Here is a 23251-nt window from a genome sequence, read left to right on the forward strand (position 1 = left end):
AACTAATAAACTGCCTCGCTGAGCGCAGCTGTATACGCCCGCAGTGGTCCAACCCTGAACAGTTGGGACAAAAATGGACACAATATTCAAGCTTGATACAGGTCTGAATTTGGATTGTAATTAAATATTTGACATATTATAGGTTTCTGAATAAATGTAGTCAAAGAACTTGAAATTGGTTATATGAATTGTTGTGCAATACACTGTGCTGTTGTGCAATACACTGTGCTGTTGTGCAATACTTAGTAAATCTGTTGTCAGACTATAAACAAATAAAGTTCAATTAATTCTCAATGTCATATTAGAAATTTATGAAAATGTAAAGGGAGCTTACCTCAATAGATATAAACAATTCACCAAAGTTTCATGAGAATTGCTGACAGCATTTTTGAGTTATTGTCCGAAAACTGGAAAATCCACCCTTTTTTAATGAATAAAATCCCATAACTCAGAAATGATAAATGAAAAATTTATAAAATTCTAAACGGAGCTTACATCAATAGATATAAACAATTCACCAAAGTTTCATAAGAACTGCTGAAGTTATTGTCCGAAAACTGGAAAATCCCCCCTTTTTTAATGAATAAAACCCCATAACTCAGAAATGATAAATGAAAAATTTCTAAAATTCCAAACGGAGCTTACATCAATAGGTATAAACAATTCACCAAAGTTTCATAAGAATTGCTGACAGCATTTTTGAGTTATTGTCGGAAAACTGGAAAATCCCCGTTTTTTTAATGAATAAAACCCCATAACTCGGAAACGTAAAATCTAAAATTTATAAAAAACGAAAGGGAGCTCACGTCAATAGATATAAACAATTCACCAAAGTTTTATGCAAATTGGTGAAAGCGTTTTTGAGTTAATGTCCGACATGTTGATGACGGACGGACAGACGGGCGGACGGACAACGGTATACCATAATACGTCCCGTAAACGGGCGTATAAAAACTCTAGAAAAACTATTTTGTGCTTATGATGTAATGGAAAAATCAGCAACTTATGCAAAAAATACCTACCGGTATATGAACTAATATCATTAATTTTTTTAAGAAAACACTTTGTGAAATTCTTTTGTAAGTTCAAACCCCTATTGTGACAAAGTGTCTTCGACTCAAGAGCTTAATTGACTAGGATTGCTTGTTTTCCTGCTGAAGATCATGGTTCCCTTTTGGTACTTTGGCTTCCACCACCAATTACAAATCTTGCTGCGAAGTATGCTTAAAATGTTTTAAACACCAAAATTCAAACAATCAGTCTTTGTGAAAACATTGTGGACTGTCTCCTACTTACTGTCTTGTCGAGGTTGAAACTGTGGGTTTCCTTGTTGTGGTTCCTGATTACTTGACATAGGACTATGGTAGGTAATCATCTCCCTTTGTTGTTGGTTATTTTTACCCAGACTGTTAGGGTTCTGTTGTTTCTGTCTCTGTAACAGACCATATCTTCTTTGATAGCCATTTGGATCAACACTTTTCCTACCTGATGTTGTAGGATTAGTAGTGTTGTAACTAGAAACACGAGTTTGATTGGCTATTTGTCCAAGAGCAGCCCCATCAATAATTGTATGCGAAACGTGTGCTGCCTGCCGTGAAACAGGCTGGTCAAAGAACGGTGGTTTGACAGGATCAGATGTAGGACTGTTAGCAGGTGCTGGTGTCCTATGTAAACACGTTCTTACTTTGTCCCATAAGAAATTGATCTCGTCATCTGTGGGGGTCCTATCAATTCTCATACCATTCTCGTCGTAAACTGGTCCTTCTTGATAAATGCCATTTGTTAATCCTTGTGCTGGTGTTGACCCACTCATCATTGGCTGCTGATAGTAACCGTTTGGAGTAACTTCGTGTTTCTGAGATGACACCACTGTTGACGATACAGGGTAATTCGTTGCTGATACAGCATAATTCAATCTAGCACCTGGTACAGTGTACATAGTAATTTCAGATGATACCGGCTGAAATTGTGATACCAAGCTCTTGGCTACACTTGATACTGGTACTTTCGACATAAAGTTGTTATTCACAACTGATGTTCGTTTTTCTGGTTGGCTATTTTCCTTCAAAGTATTATGGGTAATAATATGAGCAGCGGCTTGTGGACGTATTGTTGATTTGTGTTTCTGAGAAAGCACTGATGCACTCCCAACCCTCCCTTGGGATTTGTGTGTGGTTTCTGTTTCAGTTGTTTGTAAATTTGGTTTTGCAGAAAATGGCCTCTTCTTTGGAGTAATTTTTACTAAAAAACAGAAAGAATGTATAATCAATAAATATTAATATAATTCTTCTTCAGAAAGCTATTACTAGGATGAGGTTATAATGTTTATTAGCGTTCCCATTCTTTTTCTAGTTTTCAATTTTGTATGGAAACTCTTGTTTGTAGTTAAAACAGAAGTTTCCATGTGAGTTTTCATATGTTAAGGAAATGATACTCTCTTTAGCTGCACCTAAAATACTTTGTGTAAAGTAAGGGTTTACACGGAAATTATAAAATTTTTAAAATGTTGCAAGTTTTGATTTTTAAGATCTGTATTTTTACAACTAACGTCTCTTCAGTAATGCTCAATGCATGAATAAATCAAAACCTAAACCAAATATTGAAGAGCTGTTACAAAAATATCATTATATTTTGTTCATCTAGTATATATTTGTTAAAAAAATTTCCATTTTTGTCATAGATTTGTTATTTTGATTATTGTTACTTTATAAGATCATTTACTCTTCTTAGACATGTTAAGTCATTTTCTATTTTTTTTTTATTTAATTCAAATACCCGAAATGCGTTTAGTGAATAGTTTATCTTCCTCCTCCTCTGTTTCTTCCTCTACCCCGTCAGAGTATTCCACACCAGCAAATCTAACACTCTTCTTCTTTGGCTACAATACAGAATATTAAAATCAGATATGTATTCAACCCAATACAACGAAAGCACAATTGGCAATGAATGTATCACAGTTGTCAGTATAGAACAATAACAGAATATTATAACAATAACTGTTTATAGTTATCAAAGGTATATAACACTTCTTTTGAAATTTTTGAATCCTGGCCTGTCTCTAAGAGCTAGGTAGACAATGGTGGAGGAAGCCATAGTGCCCACAGAGAACCACAAACCTTCAGCAGGAAAACTGGGAATCCTTTTTCTAATGAGTATTTTTTATAATTTAAATTAATTACTTGAAAAAATGGCATGTAACTGCCAAATTACTTTTAAAATACATTTTAATATACATCTATGTTAGTAGTATTTAGTATACTATTTTATTTATGTTTTCAATCAAATCATAACGAATGCACAAAAATTCTTGTTGAAGGCTCATTTTACCTACAAGTTGGTGTTGTTCTCACAGATCTCATTTTCAAGAACATGACTAATACATATATGTTTTTGATAGTTTAATTTGAGAAAGATCATATGTTCAATTCCCATTTCATATAATTGAAGTGATCAATTCTAAGTTTGAACTCTAAAAATGAAACATCTCTAACTTTGATGGTCGTAGGGATGAAAAACTGGAGTTGTATCTTCTATTGCATTAGAGAAAATAGATGGGATAAGAAATAACATGGACGAGAATCTAAAATATCTGCCAAAGCATTCTTCAGTTAGAGCATAACTTGCATGTAGTTACAAGGGATTTATTTTAAATCAACATGTTCAACTAGACTCAGTTGTCTCATTGGCAATCATACTTCATCTCTTTATTTTTATAGTTATGCAGCAAAAAAATCTAAAATCCTCCCATTATCATAAATACTATACAAACCTTAGTTTGTTTATCTTTTTCTTGAAGCATCTGTGATTTGGCCACCTCTAAACTGTCCTTAATGTTCATACTTCCAGTTGACCCTGCCCTTTTTATAGTTCCAGACGTTGGGAGTTTACAGGTAGCAGGTCTTTTTAGTATACTTTTCACAACTCCAGATTCCATTTCTTTTAATTTTGCCTTTGAGACCGTTTCTAATTCACTATCATCTTTTGATTTCTGTGGTGGAGCATACGACACTTGCTTAGCTGTCGCCTGCTGCGGTTGTCCTACAGCTTGTCGTACAGGCATGACAGGTTTGTCGGGTAAAACTGTTAATTTACCTCCAGGAAGCAACTGCAGTTTTGGTGTGTTTTCATTAATTTGGTTTGTTTGTTTTGGTTTATTTTCCTTATTATCCACTTTTGAAACCGACAAAACCACAATTGGTTGCGATACTGGTGTAGATGTTGTCTTAGCATTTACTATTGTCTGATTTATAGTGCTTGGAGGAGTCATTGATGGAGCACTTGGAACAGCAATTTGTTTACTTGGAATAACTTTCTTTACAACAGTGACTGGCCGTGGAACACGGCTAGGTGGAGGCTCTTTAGGAACAGTTGTATTTGAACCAGAAGAAGGCTCTCTCTGGATTTTACCATTTATATTATTTTCATAAAGGTCACTTCTATCACTACCAAAACCATTAGTTACAGTTTCTAAAAATTCCATATTTTTACTTGGTTGTGTTGTTCTGCCTTCATTTTGTTTTTTAAAGACCATAACTTGTGGATGAGGCAGTCCTGGTCCATTTGTCATAATAGAGGTATCTGGTTCCCCATTTGTATTTATATTACTTTGAGCATACTGTTGCCCTGCATTACTGGTACCTCTGGCATAGGCAGTTGTAGTGGTAACAGTTGTCATCGTATTTCGTTGTGTATATAAACTAGCATTTGTAGCCATTCTCTGAGAGTTCTGGGAGACTATTTCCTGTTGTGGCTGTCTATGGCTTGAATCAACAGGAGAGGGTGTGGCCCATGCTCGTAGCTGTACTTTTGGACGATCGGCAGCTGTTTTTGCCTTTATTACATTATTAACTCCGTTCTGGCTTACATCATAAGAATCAATCCTACCATTAGCTTGGTAGCCAGAAAATCTGTCATTTTTACTGTTTTCATACTGATCACTTTCTAGCTGATTTTGTATATTTTGACAATTTATTTGCGGCACAACAATATTTACAGGAGAACGTCCAACAGCCTGATGACCATTAATATAACTAAGGTCATTTTTTGTACTATATCTATTTATAAACTCTTGATCCCTGTTGGCCTCACTTTGATTTTGATTATATGTTAAATCACGATTCTGTCTTATAGAATCTTCAGAATCCTCCAGACTATCAAGACTATCTAGACTTTGCGACTGAGGTAAATTCTGGTGCCCGTATTCCACATCAACTCCCTGCACACTTCTGTCGCTAGCAATCTCATTTTTAATTGCATCATTGAATTCATTTAATGTCCTTTGTTGCTGTTCCACAAGAAGTTGTTGATGCTGTTCCAGTTGCTGTTCGAACAAATTTCGGCTACTGTTCAAGTTCCGTAAACTATTATTATGAAGGTAATTTGCATTGCTGTTGTCATTTTGTTTCTCTGGTGTGTGATGATATGACCCTGAGTATTTATTAACATACGGTTTATTCAGAGGATCGGTACTAAACAGCTGGGTGCTGTAGGGTGATGTCTGATGTTTAGCACTATGTCTCCCTGACGATGACCCTCTGACTAACTTTAAAGTATCTTCCAAGGTTCTCTGTGTAAATTTTGGAGATCTTTTACCTGAAAAACAAATAAAACAACTCTGTTACAAATGATGATTATAACAGGATTATATATACTATATTGTATTCATTGAGAATTGTTGTGTTTCTTTTTACCACTTTCACAAAAAATTGAAGATTTGGGATTATAATTTTAAATTGCAAATTTATTTAAAAAAAGATCATATTGATTTTCGAGCTTGATGAAACATGTCACAGTTGTATTGAAATTAACATGGATGCTGTGATGATCAATAATTACATGTTACTACATTAATACATGCATTTTATGAAACACTTCAATGCATATATTGCCAGCATGTCACCATCACCATGCAGACCATGAGAGACTTTGTAATTAAATAAGCTGTAATAATATATCATGTTTATGCTCTGCCACAAATTTTATACATTGAAAAATGCATTTGAAAACATACATTGTAAGCATTTACACAATTAAAACAATAACTTTCCCATCAAATTACATCTAACTCTCTATCCATTTAACCATAACTTTCATCTTTTAAGCTTATTCAATTATTGGTTGAGGGACTTCAAAGTTTTTTTGAATATTTAACAGAATATGATCAAAAAGATCTATCTGCCTCTTAAATCTAGTTTCCACTTTAGTTTTCCTAACATGTTGGAGCATTTAATGTTGAAGAAGAGTTCTGTATAATTTTTAATGGTCTTAGTTAATTTGCGCTGTTTTATGTCAATATCACATCCAAAATTATAATTGTGTTAACCAAGTTTCATGACAGAGTTGAGTCAAATTTTAATTTTAATAAGACACTTGTTGGGTATAGTACCATAATTATTATAATTCAGTGAAACAGCTTGCTTCTGGTGATCTTTTAATCTTCCTCAATCTAATTAAAATTAAATTCTTCAACTGCTTCCTTTCTGATATGATGGGCAACATATCTGAATGGGGGCAATTAACAGATCTAATTTTAATTAGATTGAATTTTCAACAGATTCACCCAAAATTAAACACAGAAAATTTGTTTAAAAATTTGATACTTTTATAAATCGTCTCTAATATTCATAAATAACAAAATAAAACTGCCCAATGCAAGAAAATCAGTTAACACCTCTACAAGTTTGGATGTGACATAAAAGAAGTGACGTAAAGAAGTACCATGGGCTTATAATAACAAATATAACAATTAGATCACAATCCAATCTTACATGCAATTTCAATTTGAAAATCAATCAAATATGGGATGCTAAGGTACACTATAATTTTTTCTGTGGTTTTAAAGGTCCATCAATTATCAAAGTAATAATTATATAACAGTTTTTCTTATCTGATGAAAAATGCCTTATTAAAGGAAGTATGGAGGTGATAGATAGTTGTGATGTTTAATACACAGCAATGTATATGTTTTTTTAGGCCATCATATATACATGCATCAGAATATAATGTCAAGGTTTTATTTGAAATGTGCAACTACTGAAGCAGGAATCAAATTCATTAAATTCATTAAAAGACTTTTCTATTAGATGAATAAGATGATGTGATTTTTTCTTATTATAATGACGTTTTACAAATACAAGATTTTCAAAAATGTTTAAATTCTGCCTAAAAAGGAGAGAAAATTCAGATATAAATTTAATACAATAGTCAATAAAGAATGTATGGTAATTTTTGTTTTAGTACAGCAGGAAAAAAATACTGTTAGCCCCCTTTTTTCTTTTTGACTTTCTAAATGCATTTCATAAAAGCTTTCTTACTAAATTCTGTTGCTGAGTTTTCTTTCTATTAACATAAAAATTCACCCTGTCTTATCTTACAAAATACATCAATCTTTTACAGCTGTAGCTTGAAAACAAGCTTGGTGTCAGACCTGTATTTTTTTTTTAATAGCAAGATTATAAACAACATTTGACAAAGAATAGGAGAAAACTGTCAATTTTTCTTTATGCCCCTATACTGCCTAAATACATAAATGAATGAAGATAAATTTCTATATTTTCTACATTTGTAAATTTGATTGGAAACTCTTGTCATTATCAAAAATTTTTTTTGCATGCATCCAAAAAGTCAATTATGAATTCCAAGAAGTTACGTCAAAATTAATTTGCTAATGACATACTGTGGATTCATTAATATTCGTGGGACACCAATATTTCGTGGATTGCTAGGGACACCAATATTTTGTGGATTTCGTGAGACACCAATATTTTAGTTGATTTTGTGGGACACCAATATTTCGTGGATTTCGTGAGACACCAATATTTTGTGGATTGCTAGGGACACCAATATTTCGTGGATTTCTTTGGACACAAATATTCCGTGGATTTCATGGGTATAGGTAAACCACTAATATATATATGTTCAACGAAGTGCCAATTATCTATAGGCTTGTGTGTAGACATTGACAAAACCACGAAATCAGCATGATCAAATATCCACAAATATATATTTTTTCCTTAATCCACAAAAATTGGTACCCAAGATAATAAATGAATTTACAGTAGGTGCTTATTTCTAATCTGGATTTAACCTTACCACTGTGACTACTATTGCTGTTTTTACTGGATGGACGACTACTTATATGCGATCGTTGAAATTTCTCAGTTGCCTGCCTTTGTTCTTCACTGCGCTTGTTTAAAATATTTTGTCTCCTTTTTTCTTCTCTTTGTGCTTCCAACTTTCTTTTAACTGCTTGTGCCCTATTAAATAAAGATCAATAAATTTAACTTCGCTACTAAAAGCAATATAAATATTCCATTAAAATAAAAAATTACATAATTTAGAAAGATTGTACTTTTAGCCCCCTCCCCCCTCCCCAGGTTGTTTTGTCTAGCTATATATATGAAAAAGAACAGACATTTATGCATCTTTAATGTACAGCAATGTACATTTTTTCAGTTGTAATCTTAACAAAAAAATCATACATGTTTACATAAAAATTTATCCATAAATTAAGTGTCAGAAGACAAGTTCAAAGTTGAATGGTCCATAATTGACAAGCAATTCTTTTGATCTTAAAGATTTCATGTGGATCATTGGCAACTCTGGCAATCAATAAGAACTGATTGTATTTGTTTGATTTAATTATTAATTACCCAGTGGAAATTTTGTTTCATGTCTGTTCAAATCAAGATATAAACAATTAAAAATAAAACATAAAATAAGGAAGTACATGTATGAGGGTCTAGGTGGTGTTTACAAAATAAAGAATAATGGATATAAAAAGTGCTGAATAAAGGGCAAAAATTTAAAGATTGAATTTATTCTTTATTCTGTAAACACCACCAAAACCCTCATACATGTACTTTCTTAAGGTGGTACCTAACACTACAGGGAGATAACTCTGTAAAAATCAGCTAAACGTTTTAATTACGTTGTATTGTTAAGGAAATATTAAGCTTCTCAATGATCAAAATTAGTGTTTGTCAAACTGCTATATAACCAATGAAATTTTTCTGATAAAGTGGTTGGTTCAAATTTTTTGAAATTTTTATATTTTTGTATAAGGGTCAAAGTAAACATTTGGTCAAAATTTTATGAATATTAAACGAGCCAAATTAATATTAGTCAAGGTGTTGGGTACCACCTTAAACATACGACATCCCCTTATTTTTATATCTATCCCCTCCTACATATTTTTAGTTGTTTGTACAAATCATAAAATAAATTATCACCATCTTCCTCTTTACATTTTTTCTTTAAGACTTGGTTATCTAAATCTTAATAAATGAACACTTTCGACTCTGACATGTTTTTAAAGTGTGTTGTCTAATTTATGAAACATGAACACGTTCTTCATAGATTTTTTATTAACACTGGGTTGTCTCAATTATTAAATAAATAAACACTCTAAACTCTTTCAAGTTAAAGGATGTGTTGTACATGTCTAACTTAATAAAAAATATAAAAAATGTGTTCATTTATTTCAAGATTCAGGGTTGTCTGAATCATTAAATAAATGAACACTTTCCTTTCATACAAAGTACATCTTTTAATACTTATCTAAATTTTAAACCTATACATCATGTCATTGCTGTCACAATATTACCATCTTATGCAAACAGTTTACTTTTATGGTCATAGCAATATAGGAACAGTGAAGTGTGAATTACTGTATAACCAAGGAAAAGACAAACTCTGGTCTATAAATACATGTAAACGGTTAGTACTTAATAAACTACTGGGGTCTACTTTATGTCAATGAATCGGGATAAGAAATGAGTAAAAGAGATATGGGGTAATTACACCAATATGACAGCAACCCAACTTTAATTCTTAAAAATACATTACTTCATAGAGAATTGAACATATATGCACATCAAAATGCAAAATAAAACCAAAGATTATGTAATTTCTAACTGGAGTTTAAGTTTCAAATCTGTAATTTTCATTTCCTTAATTTCACACTTTTCCTGCTTAGAATAATCTGATTAAGAGATTCAAACATCCAAGCATTTGACTGTATACTTCAAATTAAAGTTCAATACTATTTCAAAATGATTGATTGATTGGTGTTTGCTTTACACCACCTCATATTTCAAAATGAAGTACTCTTTTCACATCAGTCAACTCATTTATGACTTGCAAATTGTTATTTTTTTTTTCTAAGACTACAAACTTTAACAATGACTTTCAATAATATATATTGGATGTCCTATGTGCTAGAATCTATGTGTATTCAACTTGATTTTTAATAGGTCTAGGATTTTTTTTAAATAATGATAAAGTGCAAAATACTGAAGTTTTTTTCTAATAATTCAATTAAAAAAAAACTTTGAGACATAAATAATTTCTCAAATCTAAAACAGAACAAAAATTGTTATCAGGACAGTTTTAATGGATCAGAATTTTATTCACAACAATCCTTGGCCTTCTTTTAATCCTTACTAATAAATTTATAAAATGGTTGGTACTTAGAGAACAAAGAACAAAGAACATGCAATGCTTTGAAATGATAATAAAATTGCACCATATAAGGTCGAGTACAGTAACACCCAGCAGACGACAGCACCATATAAGGTTGAGTACATCACACCCAGCAGATCAGCAGACAGTAACACCCAGCAGACAACAATTTTGATTTATGTTGAAGATAAGATTTGTATTGTTTGTAGTTTTACAAGTTTATCATACAGATATCATAACTAAACATGAGTGTCTTTTATTTAACACTTTAAACAATAATTCTGATAAAAGGATGTTTAAATATTTCTACTTCAAATGTGAAGATCACATGTTTTAAACTGTATTGCATAATAATAATATAATTATTTCAGATAAGAAAAAAAATTTAAAAGATTGTCACTATGTTGACAAGGTTTTAATCAAATTCAATGATACATGTAGCTAGTTACAAAAAATCTAAGAACCCTTAGAGTATCATTAATGATCGAGATACAAAAATAAAGTGGTATTAGCCTGAAAGACAGTATTAAACTGTCAGCCCTTGGTAGTTATATAAAGAAATAGAAAGAATAAGAATGAGAACAAATGTACAAGAGAAATTATAATTATAGCAAATTACATGCTACTAAAAGAGGTACTGCCCCTATTAGCATGGTTTAAAGTGTATTCTTTAAATCATGTTCCCTCACAAATCTAAGGATTTCAGGAAATAAATAAAAAAACTTCCAAGAAATAAATTTTAGCAATCATTCCCTTTTTCACAGAATTGAAATTTCCAATCCAGCAAACATGAACAGTACATATGTTTTACAAAAATATACAATACCATTTTATATTAGATAATTACATTTATAATCCTGTCAGACTATTTATTTTGTCCCTTTCTTATTAAACAATATGGCATGCTTGAGTTAATTTACTTGGCTTAATTTCATAATTTTTAATCTGACAAGAGATTAAGATTTAATACATGTTAAATAAGTCAAAATTAAATTAGTAAATTCACAGTATAAGATGTAAACAGAAGACAAAGTGTCCAGATTTTTTATGTAAAATATGGAGATGTGGTATTATTGCCAATGAGATAACTATCTACCTGAGACCATTTATATTTTAATTTATGGTTTTGCAACTGATTTTTTTTTGGCTGTCCTCTCATAATTTTCGAGCTATTTTTAAAGTACTGTAGTGTATTGTATAAAACATATACTGAACATCTTGCCATGTAATTAATAAATTTAAGAATATAATATATATTTTATTCAGTATCTTTCTTCTAACTTCAAATGTGAAACCATTAATGATCCTCATACAATAATTATAGATTATCGTTGGTCATCTCAACGAGATTGATTTTCTCGCTTGAGCCAGTACGGCGAAAGTGAGAAAAGTAATCGAGTTGAGATGACCAATTTGATGATAATCTGTTTATCACTATTTTACCTATGACGACGTTGTTAATTTCATTGACGACGGCACATGTTCCCTTAGTTTCTAGCGATAATTTTTCATATCACTCGACTCTGCTGAGAAAGGAAATTATCAGTCAGCAAGATCAAAGGAAAATTTCGTAAAATAGCGATAATGACAATTCCTGCATCTTAAACTTGAACATTACAAAATACATCATCCTCATCATGCATTTAAGCTTTAATAGAACAAATTTGAAAAATAATAATAATTCTTACTTCAAATGGTACTGAAAATATTCACTGTTTTCTATAGAAGCCATTAGCCAGCTAAATACATGTAGCTTTTTTCTCAACATTTTGAACATCTACTTTTTCTGTTATAAAGTTATCAATTAAAAAATCTCAAAAGCTGCATCTAATTTATATTTCCAAGGAACAAAAAATATAATAACAGGATAAAGATTTCTCAGAAGCAATAAAATTACCTTCCAATATGACTAATTTATTCCTATGAAAACAATACGTCATAATTAATATTTCTTAGAAACATTTACATGATTATTACCTTAAAATATGACTAGAATACTCTGGTAATCTTTCTATAAATCCCACACTTTTGATTAGATTAGTTAGGTTATGTTGGATCGGAACGCCTGTTGTGGTATCAGTCAAACTTAAATGCATCCGCAATTTCTGATCGCTTTTTTCCATCATCTCATTTATACACTTCGGAAATCTTATTTTCACAAATCCGTTAGTATTCATAATTGATTTTTGATGCAATTGACAACACGACACGAGAAGAGAGTATTAACAACCTAATCACTAGACATGGATCACAAAAATATGTAGCATCGATTTCATCAGTTAAGGTGAACCACAAATTGTATTTAAGTGTACATGTTCAACAAATTACAAATTTCCTATGCTACAGACATGTATGGACAAAAAACTTGTCACACAATCATGTTTCCATGAAACGACAATTATTCCTCAATAAATCCACAGTTAAATTAAAACAATCTTTACCATTTCTAAAATCCAAAACACTAGATAAATTCAACAACATCTGTTGTCAATTCTAACAGACACTTAATCATGTACATAGATGACTTAAGGACTGGTTGTCAGAAATAACAAAGTTCCTGTGTTCCTATAGAATGATTGAACAATGAACATGTATTCCAAAGCACATTATTTTTTTGACATTTTTTCAAGTCTAACTGCATCCAAAAATAAAATCCCAAGCTGTTTCTGAAGGTCCCTTTTCTTTCTATTAAGTTCACTATAACTTTTCAGTTATACCATGGATTTGGCAAAGTACAATATACACTTGATGACACCAGAATTGAAACAAGTTTATCAAAATCCCACAAAATTCTTCAAACCTGTGACACAAGAACAGAACAAGTTTATGACTGTTATTGAAGTACAATATATCATCCAAGACGTCAGGATTAAATTGAACTTAATCTCAACTTTTCTTTACCTCTCAAATTTCTATTCTAATCAGCACGTTTTTAAACAAGCACTTTATTAATCCTCAACTGTATTAGTTAATAATTGAAATCCATTAATCCTACCCATTTTGACAGTTAATAACTCCATGTAGACTTCCCGTCACTGATTTATACATTTCCCCTAGCCCTGCTTTACTTAGAGACTTTTAAAAGGCCTTGGTATCTACCGATGTTAAATGCATCATAAAAACAACGAACATTTAAATCCTATTTTCTACCGAACAATAACGCTAATTCACCCCATTCACGTTATCACTGTTGGAGCAAAATTGATTTCTTTCATCGAATATAATCCCTCTTTTATATACTCTATATCAAATAAATTTGTAGACTTCATATTTCTTTCTTCTAATAAAATGTTCTTTTATCCCATGTTTGAATCTATGCATTATACAACCGGACAAAAGCATTACAAAGACGAGTTTTACATGTAATGTTCTCTGATCTCTCGTCAAGCATATTGATCTCAAAATTTGATTTGAAATAACAATGTGTTGAAATGTTATTAATTAAATAGTTTGAATGTTATTTTAACCACACTATTTAAATTTGGACCTGTGAGTTAATTGTACTTTTTTATTTGCTTGCTTTGAGCAAGGAAATTTATAATTCTCTTAGCTAGAGTCTATACCAATTATTTTTTTGTAAAACAGAAAGCATACATAAAAATTTCTTTTAAAATTATGATGTATGCCATAGTATTTCTGTGATAAGACTAACATAAATTTAAAAGATGTGATGTATTGCAAAGTTGATATCTTACAAATCATAAATTGATCTTAATGACATTGACTTTCACATTAAAATCTATTCACTTTATATTTGTCATATACATACATGTACATCACACTTGGTTATGATCCTGATCAAAAATCTTCAGAAGGATTCAAACAAAAGGAGCACTTACACTTTGTTTAGTGAATTCGTAAGTAAAATCTGAATCCGATTCCTTGTTCGTTGGAATCAGATCCAGATTTACTTACCTACCATGTTGCAGTCTCATGTAATCTCTCCTTGAGATTTGCATCCCTGAGCAAATTTTGGCTCGGGATTCCCAGTGTGACCATATATCTATGGGTATTTTGAATACATACATGTATGTATGACATAGTAAAATGCAAACTTGTGACAAAAACAACATCAGGAAAGAAATACAACTTTTTGTGAAATGACATTTCAGTAGGCTTCAAGACATCCATTGCAAAGAAAATTGTAACATGTTTGTTCCCATAACAAATTTTTGAAATCAAAATAACTCAAAATTAATATTAAGAAGACGGTCTTGTTAATTTGGTAAATGTTATAATAAATAACAGAATTTCAGGAAAGTTTATGTATTTTACCATATTTTTATTGAAAGTGGCATTTATGATATTATCATTTATTTTCTTTTCCTACTTTAATATTAAGTGCATATATGTAAAAATAATAAAAAAAATTAACAAATTAACACACAGAGATATCTCTCGCTTTTTGAAACTTTAACAGTGAAATGCAATGTTGAAATTAAATTGGCAATATCTAAAACATGTTGTAACAAATAAACAGTCACAGAGATATTATAGCTTGCTTTTTGTAATTTGGATAGTAAAATGCAAATGCAGAAATCAAAATGGCAATATTTAAACATGTAAACTATACAAAACATTCATGTATCATTGTCATTTTGCTTAGTTTCTTTTGTTACCAATTCTGACATCGGACTCAGACTTCTTTTAAACTGAGTTTTACTGTGCGTATCATTGCGTGTTTCTTTATTCTACGTTGGCCAGAGGTATAGGGGGAGGGTTGAGATCTCACAAAACATGTTTAACTTCACCGCACTTTTATGCCTGTCCCAAGTCAGGAGCCTCTGGCCTTTGTTAGTCTTGTATGTTTTGTTAATTTTAGTTCATTTATATGTTTTGGAGTTTAGTATGACGACCATTTTTCCTGAACTAGTACACATTTTTATTTATGGGTCAGCTGAGGACCACCTTCGGGTGTGGGATTTTCTCGCTGTGTTGAAGACCCATTGGTGGCTTGCAGCTGTTATCTGCTCTTTGGCTGGGTTGTTGTCTCTTTGACATATTCCCCATTTCCATTCTCAATTTTAAAGTCAATGAAAAATGACTGCAGGTGCGGGCCAAATAAACTCCATGGAAATGAGAAATGCCAATGCTTATAAAACTGCATATCAAATAAACCACTGACATATCATAAGTGGTTCCCTTCAAACTAACTTAAACACAATCTTTAACTTGTAAAATATATATAATTGCAAAAGTTTTAAAGTCAATGAACCATGATCAAAGGGTGGGGCCATATAATCTCCATGAAGGTGGAAGAGAGACTTGCAAATGCTTATACAAAGTACCTGTTCTGCATAACAACTATCATTGACTTAATATTAGTGCTTAATCTAAAACTGATAAAATCATTGATAATCACAAACTTTAAAATGTAAAATATGCACAATATTCAAAGTCTGACAATAGACCATGACTGAAGGGGAGGAGCCAAATAGTCTCCATGTAAATGAGACGTTTCAATGCTAATATATCTGCATACCAAATATCATTGACATATAAACCACTAGTAGATATTGGTATTCCAATTCTTACTAGGAGGATTCTGGATTCTACTGAATTCCAATTTGTACTGTAACATACATCTAAGATTAGAATAGTATTTTTCATACCATACAGCTAATACATGTATAAATTATGTAAAATGAATGTAAACTCAATTGTAAATTTATACATACACATGTACATATATATGAAATAGGTAATATATGGCCAATACATGTATTCTAAAATCATTACAGCTAATACTATTAATACTGTATATTATACTTTTTTCACTGCAGTGTATTGAACTATTATTTTATGTTTCTTTTAATCACTCTGTAATGTTTATGTCATTTTGTTATTAATATTATGCTCTTAATGGGCCCTTTAATTTGGAAAAATAAAAATATTGTATTGTATTGTATTTAAGTTCATGAATTTCACAGTTAGCATATATTTCACAAAAATAATAAAATGCTTCGCTGGGGCACAGCTTGATACGACCGCAGAGGTCGAACCCTGAACAGTTGGGGCAAGTATGGACACAACATTCAAGCTTGATACAGCTCTGAATTTGGATTGTTATTAAATATTTGACACAGCATAGGTTTCTGACACAGAAAGAATGTGGTCTAAGAACTTGAATTTTTTTAATATACCTATTATGGTCCAATGTCCAAAATCAAAATTCATGGTTAGATTCAGCATATCAAAGAACCCCATATATTCAATTTTTGTTGAAATCAAAAAAAGTTTTATTTGACCCCAACTTGGGCCAACTTGAAAACTGGGCCCATAATCAAAAATCTAAATACATGTTTAGATTCAGCATATCGAAGAACCCCAAGAATTCAATTTTTGTTAAAATCAATCTAAGTTTAATTTTGGACCCTTTGGACCTCAATGAAGACCAATTTAAAAAACGGGACCCAAATTAAAAATCTAAAAACACGGTTAGATTTGGCATATCAAAGAACCCCAATAATTCAATTTTTGATGAAATCAAACAAAGTTTAATTTTGGACCCTTTTGACCTCAATATGAACCAATTTGATAGCGGGGCCCACAAATAAAAAATCTAAATACATGTTTCGATTCAGCATATCAAATTAAAGAACCTCATATATTCAATTTTTGTTGAAATCAAACAAAGTTTAATTTTGGACCCCAATTTGGACCAACTTGAAAACTGGGCCCATAATCAAAAATCTAAATACATGTTTAGATTCAGCATATCAAAGAACCCCATATATTCAATTTTTGTTGAAATCAAACAAAGTTTAAATACTGGACCCTATCTTGGACCAACTTGAAAACTGGGCCCATAATCAAAAATCTAAACACATGTTTAGATTCAGCATATCAAAGAACCCCAAGAATTCAATTTTTGTTAAAATCAAACTAAGTTTAATTTTGGACCCTTTGGACCTTAATGTAGAGCAATTTAAAAAACAGGACCCAAAATTAAAAATCTAAATACACGGTTAGATTTGGAATATCAAAGAACCCCAATAATTCAATTTTAGATGAAATCAAACAAAGTTTAATTTTGGACCCTTTTGACCTCAATATGAACCAATTTGATAACGGGGTCCACAAATAAAAAATCTAAATACATGGTTAGATTCAGCATATCAAAGAACCCCATATATTCAATTTTTGTTGAAATCAAACAAAGTTTAATTTTGGACCCCAATTTGGACCAACTTGAAAACTGGGCCAAATATCAAAAATCTAAATACATGTTTAGATTCAGCATATCAAAGAACCTCATATATTCAATTTTTGCTAAAATCAAAGTTAAATTTTGGACCCTTTGGACCTTAATGTAGACCAATTTGAAAACTGGACCCAAAATTAAAAATCTAAATACACTGTTAGATTCGGCATAACAAATAAATAAATGTGATCAAAGATTTTACAAATCTAATGCGCCATACTGTGCAATTAAAGATTACTTCTTGAAATTTTTCAATATTTGAAATTTGAAAAAAAAATAATATTTGAAGAATAATTCTTTTTAATTTCTGAAATCTGAAATGAGAAAAAATTGACCCCCCACAATTTCTTTTTATCCCCCCCCCCCTCTTTTTTCCCCCAAAAAATTCTTTCCCTCAAGATATGGTCATAATCTCGATTCAAATTTCCAATGGAGTTGGCAACCATAATTACCCATTTAAATTTACCATAGGTCTAACTTAATCTATTTTATAATAGAATTAAAAATATAGTGTCAAATCTTTCATATGGATTTTTTGGTTTAAAAAAAAAGATGCAACATTTGCAGATATTTTTACTGGTCTTCCTTTATAAATATGCATTTCTTTAAACATAATTTAAAAGCAGTGTAAGGGAAGTAACCAAAACGTTGTATTTGGATTACCTCCCTTACACTGTTTTAAATTATCTTTATTGTTCATTAACCATTACTTTATACATAATTTAAAAGCAGTGTAAGGGAGATAATTTCAATGATGTATTTGATTTATCTCCCTTACACTGCTTTAAATTATGTTTTGTACTAAAGTATTTGTCCATTAACCAGGGCAACCTTGTTTTTCCCCCTTTTTTGCCCCTAATTCCTAAACGGTTTGAGCCATAACCCCCCAAAGCAAATCCTAACCATCCCTTTGTGGTATGGAAACTTGCAGTATAATTTCAGAGAGATCCATACACCGTTCCACAGTTATTGTCTGGAAACTAGAAAATGCTTATTTTTGGCCCCTTATTCCTTAACTGTTGGTACCATAACCCCCAAAATCAATCCCAACCTTCCTTTTGTGGTATTTAACCTTATGGTCAAATTTCTAAAAGATCCATTCACTTAAACTAAAGTTAGAGTGCGAAAACCAATGTGTCTTCGGACGACGACGACGACGACGCCAACGTCATAGCAATATCCGACCACAAAATTTTTTTGCTGTCGTATAAAAACACAAGAATACAAATGCAGAAGTTATGCACATTAAAATCATATGAATGGTGCAATTCACAAATGTACATGCTTGTTCACCTCACATAACCTCAATTGAACTGTGAAACTATTTATACAGCACCAGTGATCAAAACAGAACACTAATATAGGATAAAAGGACAAAAGGTAACAAATAATACCCCCAAGCCAAATATGACAGCTTCATTGTGTAACTAACAACTTAATCGGATAATAACTCAATTGAACAGACAACTGTTTTGATAACTGAATAATCTTTATTTATTTTGCCTCATATTGTGAAACAGACAAAGACTTAATCAATGAACATTTAAATGTTTTAAGTCTGTTATTTATATTTGTTTTTATGTGTTCCAAAATACCTTGAAATCAAATACACATGAATTCATCGGCACAAACAAATTTGTTAAAAAAATATTAGTACACACGAAAAAAAGTACATAAACACATACTGGGTAAAGTTTAGTAAAAACAGCATATATCATAGTACATTTGTAAATGGTATGCTCTGGTAACAAACTATACAGTTAGACAATTATCAGGGACAAAATCTGGTAATTACCCATTCGTGGATCCAGTGGGAGATTTCTGGGGGAGGAAACCCCCACATTTTTTTTGGATTTTTTTAAAAAAAATTATGTGAAATTTTCATGGTGTTCCGGGGGTCGGAAATCCCCCCCCCCTTTTTTTCAAACTGGCTGAATCCGCATGTTACCAGTAACTCAACCTACATGTATAAATCAGCTCAGAGAATCCCATAGAGAATCTTAAAGGTAACATACATGCCCTACAGCTAAAGTCATCACTATAAACAGCTAAACCTCTGGTCCCTATAAAACTAAATAAAATATATGTTTTGTGGCAGTAAAAATAAATTCCCTTTTTGTGTCCCATTTAACCCATTTTTGAATTTACTGTCATGTCATGTTCATCAAATATTTATGTGCAATTGCTTTTATCGTACTAACCTTTGCTTTGTTATTAATGGAATCACATTAAATCTACTAGAAAACACGACTACTTACTTCCGTCTGCGGTTTGTTTCGTTTTGTAACTTTTTAGCTCTGGAAAGAGCGTCGTCTTCGCCATTGACTGCCATCTGTTTCAGGTGTTCTACCTGTTGCTGTTCAATCTGCCGAAAGGTCTTACTAGATATTAGTTAAGGAAATAATAAAAAGTTGAGCTTGGCTAAAAATAATCATATGAATCATTTTGAAGAACGACAAACTGAGTTACTTCCCCTTACTACATGTATCTGATAATTTGCAATGAAATCTGATTTCAATGATTTTACCCTTTTAACATGCCACTTTTATATGTAACTAGTCGTTGATCAGCAGCAGAGGTTATCTTATCCTAGTGGGTTTGGTATAGATATAACTTTTGCTGTAGATTGATATACAACTGCATGCTTATGTATTGACTTATCTCCCCTTATATGATGATACATGTATGTAGTCACTTGTATCTTTTTACATTGTACAGGATTTGAATAAGAAATAATGAATATTTTTTAAATTTCTGTATTTCTACCGTAATTTCTCTCACCTAGATTAAAACGAATGTCTTAATAATTTTTTTTTAAAGTTAAAGGGTCAGTATACCTATTCACCATCACAAGTCATCTTCATAATTTTCAATCAAAATGGCTATGAAAGCATTTTCACAGAACATTATGACTTAGTCTTATGCCTTCAATTCCAAGAAAAAATTTAGGGCAAAGTATATGCCAACATGTATGTGTTTTAATTCAAACACAAAACATAGCTTCTGAAAAAATTTTCCCAGACTGGATTTTGCGGTGAATTTTAACATTGAATGTCAGTGAATATTATATAATACATTCAGGAAAGTTGATTAAGCAACATATGAAATTGTAACGGTTACCAATCTTTGGTCCAAATTTCTCTATTGGAAATTGAATTGAATTCTTTGTTACTAAATAATCAAGAAATTCATGACTAAAATATCTGCAAGTATTTCATTATGATCATAAAAATATTTTTAATTAAATATTAAAATTAATCAATTATTCCAACACAGTTAATATTACATGTAAATGTTATTAATAAAATGTGAACTTAAATTTTGGGTAACTGGGTATGAAGCAGTTATGACATAAGATCTAAAATTTCCCATGTAATGTTTGAGATATTACGATAGTGATAGTGGTTGAGTCAAAGCATGCATAGTACAATGTGCTTGTAATAGAAACATTGATAATTAATCTAACTTTATTAAATAAAAGAAAAGCTTTCACCCAGATACACATACTTTTGTCTGTACAAGGGCAAAAACTCCAATTATTTGTTTAGGTCAAAAATAAAATTTAGATTGTTTGATGTTAACTACCTACCTAATAAGCAGCCTACCCAAAAGATTTTATGACACAAATCAATTCAAATTTCCTTTTAAAAGATTTTTTTCTGCTAATTTATATAACGTTGTTTACTTTAACTTATGTTGTTGCCCCTCCCCCAAATAAAATAAAATCCATTCCTACCTACCCAATCCTACAAGACATGGGTAGGCAACATCAAACAGAATTTTTTAAGGGTGGCATTAGGTTCTTTTAAAGTTATTCGTTAGTATCCAACAAGAACTGTGCAGGCTTGTCATTCAAAATTCAAAAGTACAGTATACATATATATATTTTCTCAAAGTACACACCTCTATGTTAATATACTTAGAGACTTATACATGTATACACATGAAGTAATTGACTTGCAAATGAAAATATGTGAAAAATCATTTCTTTACAAACCATACTTTTTCAAATTCAAAGTACACTATGGTGAGGGTGCATACAATTATAAACAACAATGATAGTATTCACGTCTTTAAAGTTTACGAATAAAATATTGAATTAAAACAATCTTTTAAAACCATTTAACCATGACACAATTTTAGATAAATAGTTTCGTGTCAATATGTTTTTAAACTCAACTAACATGTTCTATTCAGATTTCAAATGAATTTTTGACGGTTTGACAGCTAATTAAAATTTCAACAATGCCACAAATTAACCATTTTCATTTAACGCTTGAAAGCCAATACTTTATGCTGTTGTCATTTAGTTAAAAAGCTTACTGGCCTTGGTATTTTGCTTTTTGTTTTTTACAACTATTTATATAATTGATATATTCACATATATATAAATATACACTAAAGTAAAAATTGAGATTAATGAGATCAAAACAATTTGTATGACCTTGAAAGCTTTGTTCCTATTATAAATGAGTTATTCATGTAAATGCACACTACCTAAATGCTGTTCCCTTTCCTTAGCATAGGGCACACGACTTAAACACATTGTTCTGAATTTTAATTAAGAAACTGGCCTGCAAATATTTATCACTTAAAGCTCAAAATGTACATGTACAACATCTTTATGTTGGTATAAACCATGTATTTCTTTTCCCACTTTTGAATCCAATATACAACCAGAATTTTATACACAAATAACTGATTTATATATATAATATGGGATAATAGTATTACAAATTACAATGTGTTGTTTGGGTTGCTGTCTTATTGATGTACACCCAAGTACTCATCAATCAGAAGCACTTACAACACATATGTATATTACTGCTTTGTTTTTATGTTGATTTTTCATTTTAGTTTGAAGAGGGAGAGTGAAATCAGAAAATTTATTGAAATAATATTTAATATATTTTACATATTATATTTTAAAAACATTCTAGGACTATATAAGGCTACAAAAATCTTTGTTTGATGTTGCCTACCTGTGCCTTGTTAGGTTGGGTAGGTAGATAGCACCATAGGGAGTTTCCTTTTTTTTCTTTTGCCAACAGCATATAAGTTACATGTTTAAGACAAAAAAACGAGGTAAGAGCAGGAAAAAATATTAAAAAAAAAAAAATTTGAAATGATTTGCGTTATAAAATTATTTGGGTAGGCTGCTTTTTAGCTTTTAAGGTGGATAGGCAACATCAAACAATTAAAATTTAGTTTTTGGCCTAAGACCCAACATCTTAAGGATTAACCCCAGACCAAACAGCTGATATCAAGTTTGTGACTTCAGTTAAGCCAATCTACAGACCCTTTCCCAATGCCTCATATTTCCTACCCTAAAGCATAAATTGGATTTTTGGAAGAAAATCAAGACAAAACTGCAGTTGGTTATAACCTGGTCCTCATCTCCGTTAAGGTCACACAGAAAAAGATCAAAAGTGAAAAGGTCAAAGGTGACTGGTCATGAAGGTATAACCATGAAATCACTGTGTATATAGAAAAGATATAACACCAAAATTTATAAAACACAAAAAATATAAATTTACAGACAGAAAATGGCAGCCCAAATATTTTTATACCTATAGTTATTTGCAA

At 31.1% G+C, this 23251-nt stretch overlaps 1 protein-coding gene across 7 annotated transcripts in view; it reads right to left on the minus strand.

The window, feature by feature from the left end:
• LOC127726569 (uncharacterized) overlaps positions 1–23251 on the minus strand; it is a 35904-nt gene that overhangs the window by 8221 nt on the left and 4432 nt on the right. For 6 of the 7 annotated variants that reach the window (XM_052233974.1, XM_052233973.1, XM_052233978.1 and 3 more), the window contains exons 1-5: positions 12439–13866; positions 8092–8255; positions 3770–5592; positions 2776–2878; positions 1297–2241 (exon numbers count right to left, since the gene is read on the minus strand). In XM_052233974.1, the coding sequence (XP_052089934.1) occupies positions 1297–2241; positions 2776–2878; positions 3770–5592; positions 8092–8255; positions 12439–12638 (3235 nt within the window). In that variant the 5' untranslated portion in view covers positions 12639–13866. Of the gene's footprint in view, positions 1–1296; positions 2242–2775; positions 2879–3769; positions 5593–8091; positions 8256–12438; positions 13867–19923; positions 20047–23251 lie in introns of those variants that run through there. The other variant, XM_052233975.1, reaches the window with a different exon arrangement.

This window comes from Mytilus californianus, unplaced genomic scaffold (assembly GCF_021869535.1).
Source record: "Mytilus californianus isolate M0D057914Y unplaced genomic scaffold, xbMytCali1.0.p SCAF_18, whole genome shotgun sequence".
Lineage (NCBI taxonomy): Eukaryota > Metazoa > Mollusca > Bivalvia > Mytilida > Mytilidae > Mytilus > Mytilus californianus.